General features: G+C 37.8%; 1 protein-coding gene across 1 annotated transcript in view; it reads left to right on the forward strand.

Moving 5' to 3' along the window:
- Positions 1–9,674, forward strand: part of Crppa (CDP-L-ribitol pyrophosphorylase A) — a gene marked incomplete at its 3' end in the record, with an annotated part of 84,643 nt that overhangs the window by 24,849 nt on the left and 50,120 nt on the right. The window contains exon 4 of the mRNA XM_008837609.2: positions 2,270–2,419. Within this exon, the coding sequence (XP_008835831.1) occupies positions 2,270–2,419 (150 nt within the window). The remainder of the gene's footprint in view (positions 1–2,269; positions 2,420–9,674) is intronic.

Genomic DNA, 9,674 nt, shown 5'->3' on the forward strand with positions numbered 1-9,674 from the left:
GTAGTTGCAATGGAAATTTAAATTTTTCCTTAAAAATTAGTATGCATGTGTTTTCTTTCCATCTTGCCCTTAACTCTTCCTGTTAGGTGCTGGGCTTGACCAGCTGGCCTTGCTCTTTTCCTTACCTTTCACCTAGTTGGACACTATCTCCCCTTCACTGTTAACTGTCTCGTTGTTCCATTTATGCCTAGGTTCCAGATTTCTATTTGATGTACTGGAAATGGTGATACGAGTTCTATCTACTTGGCTTGTGTAGTGGCTGTGATTTTCAGCCAACTCCAGTTCTTTCATGAACCAGCATGTGGATTGTTTTGCTCAGTTGTTGGTCTCTTCAGGAGCACACTTGTTCTGTTTGTGAGTTGGCTTCTTGTATGGAGATACTCATGTAGTAATCATGTGGCAATTCTGTGGAAGAAAGGATATTTGGGAATAAAATAAGGTTTAGTTTACTACTCATCACAGAAATGTACTTTGAGGCAACTTTATCAAGGTAAACTGTCCAGTACTGATGGCCAAGACCATATTCCAAATGAAACCACTGGAGAACAGAGGGAAAGATTGTCAGTCATGAAGGTGTCATCTTTTACAGTAAGGCTTAGATGCGGCTATTAATAAGACAGAGCTTTCCTCAGAGTAATGGAAATCTGGTTGTGTTGCCTGGAAGTGTTGCACGAAGTTATATTTGAAAAGAACTGTTTTTAAAATGAATTAGAATAAGACATAAATTCATTGTTATTCGGATAGTTTTGTCTCAATGTGGGGATCTTGGGGAGTTTGTCTGTTTCTTTAATTATCTAATGTGTAAATGAAATGTTCTGAAAGCACACTAATTTCTTAAGTATTAATTTGAAACTCCTTTCAGGAGTTTCACAACCATCTTTCTTTTTCTCTCACCCATCTTTAGGGCATACTCAAGTATTGTAGCATTTTTTTTTTTTATAGTATTTGACCTCAGTGACTTCTGATGGAAAGGGTTTTTTAATTACATTTGTGTGTGTGTGTGTGTGTGTGTGTGTGTGTGTGTGCATGTGAGAGTGCCCATGTGCCACAGTGAGCATTTGGAAGTCAAAGGACCACTTGGGGAGACTGTTCCCTCTTTCAGCTATGTGGGTTCCAGAGATCAAACTCGGGTTGTCAGGTGTGGCAGCAAGAACCTTTACCTGCAGAGCCATCTTGCCTGTTGGATGTAAAACATTTTATTATTTTATTTTTTTGGGGTGGGGTGGGTTTTATTTATTTATTTTATTAAAAATAGAAGTAGCTATATTTTTTAATTTTTAATTGAAATTTTCAATTTTCATATAATATAATTTGATGATATTTATATGCCCTCTCCATCCCCACCTCATGTTATTGCCCCAGCCCAATTTAATGTGTGTGTGTGTGTGTGTGTGTGTGTGTGTGTGTGTGTGTATGGCTTTGGAAATCTAATTTGTGTCCCCAGTGTCTTTCAGTGTGGGTCCAGCCACTGGATCCTGGTCAACCTACTAAGAACCCCATGCTTGAAAGAGACTATTTCTCCCCCTCTCAGAAACCAGTTTCCTTAGGTGGGTTTGGAGCTTCTTACCTACTTCCTCTTGTCTATGCTGGGATTTGTACATGCTGTCACCATTGCTGTGAGTTCATAGGAGTAACTCACCAGCTGTCTGGGAAACTCTGTTTCCTTGTGGGCGTCCACCACCTCTGACTCTGACAGCCTTTTTTCCCCTTCTTCTTCTTCAATGATCCTTGAGCCTTGGGGGCAGAAGTTTGATAAAGGTGTCCTATTCAGGGATAAGCAATCTACAGCCACTTGTTCTCTGCACATTGGCCAGTTGTGGGTTTCTTTGTTAATTACCATCTGTTGCATAAGGGAACTTCTTGGGTGAGAGTTGAGAGATGCATTAATTCTTCCAAGATGAAGTACTTGCCAATCTGAGAGAGGATAGGATCCCTGTGACCCAGGGAAGTCTCACAGCTAAGATGGAGGGGTGCTAGGGAGTCTCAAAGAAGGAGCTCCAAGCCACAAGTCTTGGAAAAGATTGTAAAAATACAATGAAAACATTATTCCAGCCTTGTAGTATATGGAATGAAAATACAATGGAATTTATTTTTTACCTTATATGATAATTGTGAATTGAGCAAACATTTGTTCAGATACTTTCTTGAAAGAGATTGTTGAAACCAAGAAGATCTGATTTTGAGTATGAAATACAAAATTTAGGCTTTACCTCAAAATATTTTATTGGCAAAGTAAATATGTGGTTTCCATTGTTTGTTTGCCTTTTAGGCGGCAGGAGCAATTCGACCTCTGGTGTCTACTGTCATCAGTCCCTCTGCTGATGGCTGCTTAGACCACTCACTGGAACGTGACAAGCATAGAGCAAGCGAGATGCCACAGGCTTTTCTATTTGATGTGATCTACGAAGCCTATCAGCAGGTAAGAATCCGGGTTTTCAAAAACTGCTGTTCCATTGTGGTTGCCTAAACCATTTCCATGTTTGAGTTTCTAGAAAAACCTGTGAGACTCAGCATGTTGCTGTGCTTTAGGTCAGCTACAGTGAAGTAGTCATAGTAGTTTTGGCTTGGAACAGAGGCAGGGTGTGGGAGAATCCATTTGGAAGATGCCTAAGCTCTCTCAGTCCCCTGAGGGATCATGGGAAGTACTTCCTGGAGCAATGAAACTGCAGCAATGTGTGCAGTGTTTGGAAGCCCACTAACAGCTCAGAGCTGAAGGGGTCTGTTGGGGATGGTCACATCAATGTCCTCTGGCTAGTATGTATAGAAATTCCTCATTTTCAGAAGGAAAGTAGATGTTTAGTCTGAACAATGCTGTTTGGGCAATGTAGGCACAGCAAACCTCCCACCCTGGTTCACTCCCGAACACTGGCCCAGGTCTGTCTTATAAAACTTCTTGATGGGGGCTGGAGAGATGGCTCAGCGGTTAAGAACACTGGTTGTTCTTGCAGAAGACCTGGGTTCAAATCCTAGCACCCACATGGCAGCTAACAACTAACTGTATGTAACTTCAGTCCGAGGGGATCCGACAGCCTCTTCTGACCTCCGTGGGCATTGCACAATGGGGTGTAATTACCTACATGCAGGCAATACACACATACACATAAAATAAAAATAATAAATAAAATTTAAAAAAAAGTTTAAAACAAAACAAAACAAAAACTTCTTGATGACTGTAGTTTTGGGCCTGATGTTTTCTGCATAGATGCTTAGACATCCTAATTAAATATTTAAAGGTAAGTAACTGCAAAATACCCCCCCCCACTGATATTGGAGTATCTGTATCTTTTCTTTAGTTTGGAAACATTTTATACTTACATACTTTTATTGCCATTTATTTGCATATTTGAAAAAGCCATTATTGGATGTCCTGTGATGAACTTACCGGAAACTTCTCAGTGCCCTAAGATGGAGCTTATAACTCAGTGCTTGGGTGGGATTACATAATCAGTAAACAGGTTGAGATAGATGAGCCATTAGGATTAGGAAATAATGAGGGTAAAGACATTTATATTAGAAGACGATTAGATATAGTTAGGTTAGAAAGTAGCAGTAGTTGTCACATAATACATTAAATTATCAATACTCCTGATGCTAGTAAGTTCTAAAATGGGATCAGTTATGTAGAAATTCATTTTATTAAGAAATTCAGTCATAGTTTCTTTTCTTAAAATAATTTGGAATACGGAAATTTACTTGTAGAACTTTGATTACACATGTTATACCATTATGAATTTCCCCAGATTTGAGTCCACATATCCTATTTTATAGATTTGGGGTTGCTTAACTACATATACTGCCTTCTACCATATTTCTGAGATTAGTGAAATAATTTATTCACTTTCATCTAATCCTTTGTATATTCTTATGGTCTGACTATGAAGTATCCTTCACAGTGCTTGGCTCCATCTAGAATGTATTTGGGAGGTGGTAGAAGCTTTAGGAGGAAGGGGTAGCTGGAGGAACTGGGCCACTGGTGGCATGCCCTTGACCCTAAATCTTGCCTTGCTATCTTTTGTTTAGGTCTTTAGCGATAGGACCTCATAGCTCAATCTAGTATCACACTTGCTGTGTAGTTGAGGCTAGCCTTGAACTCCTGATCCTCCTGTCTCCATCTCCCCAGTAATGGGGTTGTGGGCATGTGCCATATGCCTGCTTGCTTTGCCCTGGTCTTTATCTGTGTCTCCTTTTCTGCTTGCTGACCACCAGGATGTGAGTGTCTCAGTTCTCTGATGATGGACCGAAACCTTAGAAATCATAAACATGATAATCCTTCCTCCCCTAAGTTGTTTTTGTCAGGTGTTTTGTCACAGCAATGAAAGGTCTAACTCATATTCCATATTTATGACAACTGGGACAATTTAGATAGTGTAGTATGAAGCTCTCATATTCTGAATGGATTTGAAGGTAAAACTGGTAAAGTTCTCCCAGTAGATTGTACATCATATGTTAAAGATAGAGAAATGTCATAGGCCCAAAGATTTTCTTTGAGAAGCTAAAAGAGAGGTAGCTTTTTTGAGATGGAATAGAGGGTTTGTGGGGAGCAGAGTTGGAATTTAGGTTTGACACACATGAGTATGAGATTCCTTGTAGTTATATAATTGTGCTAAGGAGGTATAACAAGAGCTAAAAGACCAATTTTGCTGAAAACATCGATTCTTCACTTGATCCATGAGATGCCTGATTGGTAGGTAACTCACAGCAGGACAAGTTTGAATTTCATCCTTCATTTTGCATCTGCCTCTTTTATTGCTTTAAAACTTGGGATCAGGCCAGGTGTGGTGGTGCACCCCTTTTATCCCAGCACTCGGGAGGCAAAGGCAGTCAGATCTCTGTGAGTTCAAGGCCAGCCTGGTCTATCTGGTGAGTTCCAAACCAGCTGGAACTACAGGGAGATCCTGTCTCAAAAAAACAGCAAAAAAACCCAAACCAAACCAAAACAAAAAACCCCCCAAAAAGTTGGGATCAGTTTCCTACGCTACTTTGCATGTAGGCACATTAGTCATTTGAGAGTGTTCATGTAAATCTTCCCCTTTCAAGGCTAAAGGTACAAAGATGATCTACTTCATCTTCCTGATATATGTGCATATATACATATATTTATTTGTATATACATATGTATTTAAAAATTCCTTTCTTTCACATTACTTTTCTATTTGATTTTTGGGACAAGTGGTAAAACTTGTTGGAACTTCCCAGAGTGGGTCGCCTCTGGCCTAAAATTCCAGAAACAGAAGAATTTACCTAATTCTAGACAGTAGAGAGGTTTGGCTAGAGATAGAAGCTTGACATTTTGTCCTGGTTAGCTTTTACTGTCAACTTCATGCAACCTGGAGTCACCTAGGAAGAGGGAACTGCAACTGAGGAATTATCTAGGTTAGACTGGCCTGTGCACATGTCGATGGGGACATTCTCTTATTGCTAATTGATGGAAATGATTCATTAGAAGACAGTGTTGGCAGGAGGATTTGGGGACCCACACTAGTAGTGTTAAAACTGATCTTGGTTGGGAATATGGATAATGTCTCCATAGGGCAGGAGGGTAGGCAGAGTATGTGGACGCAGATGAACACCGACTACTGGACGTGAAGGGAGGATTTGAAATTTACCCTCTGGTTTCTGTTTTCTGTTACAGAGCAGGTCTTCTGTGTGAATAGGGATTGTAAGAGGTGTGTCAAGGCTTTAGGAAAGAGAAGAAATCTGAAATGGTACAATGCCTTTTGTTTCTTTTCTCTCTTCTTTTTCTGCTGGGGATTGAACCTAGGGCCTTGTACATGTTAGATAAGAACTGTCAATTTAAAAACATGTATAAAATGTTTCTGATGATAAAAATACCAGGTTTGTTTTGGAGGTTATTCATGACAAACTGCAAGAAAATTTTTCGATTAAAAAAAAGTATAAAATGAGGCTAGAGAGATGGCTCAGTGGTTAAGAGCACTGACTGCTCTTGCAGAGGACCCGGGTTTGATTCCCAGCACCCACATGGTGGCTGTGAACCATCCTTAACTCTAGTTCCAGGGGAATCCGAAGCCCTCTTCTGACCTCCACGGCATTGCACGACACAGGTGCACTCACATACATGTAGGCAATACACTCTTGAGATAAGGACTTTGCTTTTTATCAAAGTATAACTTTCCTTTGTGGATCTCATGCAGAAAATGTGTACTATTGTTCACCATTTTATGACAGTTGAGTAGAAATTGTGCAACTGTAGCTAAAGTCATATGAAGTTGAGTAGGTAGCATGCCCTTGGATGTTGCAGATGACTTGTTCATTCAGTGATGTTGGAAAGGTACAGAGGTCACAATTCTGCCCGGTGAGCAGACTTGGGTTCTTAGGTCCCTCACTGCTTCTTGTTCACCTTACCTGTGTTTACTTCCAAACAACTTTTCTTCTGTCTCGAATTTTCTTTCTTTTTTTTTAAAAAAATTATCTTATTTGTGTACAAGTGTATTGCCTGCATGTATGTAAGTGCACCTATGTTGTGCAATGCCCATGGAGGTCAGAAGGGGGCATTGTATTCTCCTGGAATTGGAGTTACCAACGGTTGTTAGCTACCATGTGAGTGCTGGGAATTGAACCTGGGTTCTCTGCAAGAGCAACCAGTGATCTTAATCACTGAGCCATCTCTCCAGTTCTGAAATTTTCTTTTTTATTTTATGTTATCCTTTAGGTACCAAATGATTACTTAGGGAGGCTTTTCCTGTTTTAGGCAGACAGGTTAGGTGAGGCTATTACATGTTATTAATTTCAATATCCAGACATAGCCAAAATTTTTGAAAACTAAGAGTATTGTGTTTAAGGGAATTTACTCTTTCAAAGTTAAGCAGACAAAGTCTTTTAAAAAGAAATATCTTCTCAATCTCTATTACAGACTAACATTTGAATGACTTGGGGGATTCAATTGGGAAATGTCTGACTCCTAATAGACTGTGAGCCCTGTGAAGGCAGGGATGTTACCTGTCATGTTCTTAGCAGCCTGTCTAGTATTTTATTAATGCCACATATGTATTTGTTCTAAGGAATGGTTGTGAAAGGGAGTGTGAGCATATAAATACAGGACAGAAGGCCATGTACTTGCTCTTCACACTGCCCGCGGCACAGATTCTTTAACTGCCTGTTCTCCCTTTTTCTCTATGTGAATGCCACCCCTCAAAAGCATTCCATGGTAATCCACATGGAGTGGCCTTTGTCCTGTATCTCCTGAAAGAATTTAAGTTCCATGGGGGTAAGTACTTTGTCTTACTCATCTTATCTCTAGCAGCTGTTCAGCACTCAAAAATGGTTCTTAAGTATTGTTGAATTAAATTTCATACATAAATAGATGTGTATGTAGATACACTACTGCCAGTTGTACGAATAGCTTTATGTGGGGGCAATATGTCTATGTACGTGTGTGTGTGTGTGTGTGTGTGTGTGTGTGTGTGTGGTATGTGTGTGTGTGTGTGTGTGTGTGTGTGTGTGTGTCTGTGTGTGTGTCTGAAACTATAGGGACTGGGGATGGATGCCCAGTGATAGAGCACTTGTCTAATGTGCAAGAGGCTCTTAATTCAATCCTCAGCATTACAGGCAAGCAAAACAAAACACAGAAATCAAACCAAATCAAAAAAACAAAACAAAAAAATTAACCCAAATTAAAAAAATAAATAAAGCAAAAAAAAAAAAAACCCAAACAAACATTAAAACTATAGGGACTGGGGATGGATGCCCAGTGATAGAGCACTTGTCTAATGTGCAAGAGGCTCTTAATTCAATCCTCAGCATTACAGGCAAGCAAAACAAAACACAGAAATCAAACCAAATCAAAAAAACAAAACAAAAAAATTAACCCAAATTAAAAAAATAAATAAAGCAAAAAAAAAAAAAACCCAAACAAACATTAAAAAAAACAAGCAACCTCTTAGGTATAAATCATATCATCTGCAAAAGGGATAATTTGACCTCTTCTTATCCAATTAGAACTCTTTTAGTTTCCTTCTTTTGTCTTATTGCTCTAGCAAGAGTTTCAAGCATTATATTAAAAAGGAATGGAGATAGCAATAAAAAGTAAAAACGTCAGGGCGAACTTCTATGATGAAGACTACTTAAAATATGGACTTTATCTAAAATGCAAAATCCTTTGAAAGTTACAAAACCCAATAGATATTTTTACGATTGCATATTTTCATTAAGTCCCTCAAATCATCCAATGTATTAGAGAGGTAATCCAATATATTGGTTAAAAAAATGAAATTCTGCAGTTATTTGCCTGGATTTGAATTCCAGAATTTCTTCTTATTGGCTGTGAGAATTTGGAAGTTTCTTTGCATTTTGTATTTCCTTATTCATAAGATGCAAATAATAAAAGTCTTTTGTGTTGTGAACATAATATATACAAAGCATGTAGAAAAGAGTTTGTCCATAAGGAGTGATGTGCATGTATTGATTTATGCATTTTTTAAAGTAATTCTACAACAATTAATAAGAAAATCTTATCTTCATTTGTAGTTACATGTTGGGTGATAAAAGACACATAGGATACACATCTCCTAAAAATACTATTCTTTCTGTGCATATGCATATAGCATATATAATTTTTAATGACAAATCAGCAAATAAAATTTAAACTCTTCCTCTAAAAAAAAAAACAAAAAACCAACCAGTCAAAAAAACAAACAAACAAAAAAACCCCCAGAAAACAAAAACCCCTTAGGTCTTCATCTGTTCTTTATAAAACCTTTAAGAAAGTTATCAGAAAGTCATTCCAGCTATAGGCAAAGGCTTGTGTGTGGTTGATGATTCTCAGAACTTTAATAAAAGTGAAAAATTCTGCTCAAACTGTGTATCTAAATAGCAGTTAAATTGTGATGTATTCATTACTAGACATTTTAAAAGTTCATTAAAAGTTGTTTTGTATAACTTGTGTAAATGCTTGTGGTAGTGTCACACTAACAGCAACATGCTTGATGGTATGCTAACATGTAAAATGCACTCTCTATGGTTATCTAAGTGTATGTGAATTAGATACACAAAACAGTAATATTGGTTGCATCTGAGAACACACAAATGTTATTGCCAGTGTCTGGATTGCTGATGATTTAAGTCATTAAAATCTACAAATGTGTTACTTAGGCTACTTAAGATCTTTAAGATAAGTATTTAGTAATTTCTTTTCTATCAGTCCCAGGCTCCTCTGTATAACTAGATGTTCATTGGTTGTCATTTGTTGCCTAAGATCATCTAGAGAAAAAGACTATTTCTTGGAAATTCTTAACGACACATTAAGAAGTTGCTAAAGGAAAAGATTCCTAAAGAAAATAATGAGAATTAAAGAACAACACATTTAATAGTGAAAATTATGCAGACTCAAGGGGCATGAATTAAAGCCAAATAATTTTCTAGGAGATTCTTACTGAATATTCAAATATGAAACTATATCCTTAAACTTTTAAGGTAAACAATAGACTATTAACAAAGAAAATTTCCCAATTATAAAAGTCTGTTTCTTGAGAAAGTTGGTGTGGTTGTCACAGATGGTATCCTGAACTTTATTGTTAGAAAACCATGCCTCATTTATTGCTAGGTTACACGTTTTAAATGATACAGATGTTTAGAAGGGGAAATTTGTTAATTTTTATGAGAATGTTGAGAATGTACATGTATGAAAGATATAGCAGGATTTACTAGTGATAAAAGTG

The sequence above is a fragment of the Nannospalax galili genome, unplaced genomic scaffold, assembly GCF_000622305.1.
Source record: "Nannospalax galili isolate Female #2095 unplaced genomic scaffold, S.galili_v1.0 scaffold719, whole genome shotgun sequence".
Lineage (NCBI taxonomy): Eukaryota > Metazoa > Chordata > Mammalia > Rodentia > Spalacidae > Nannospalax > Nannospalax galili.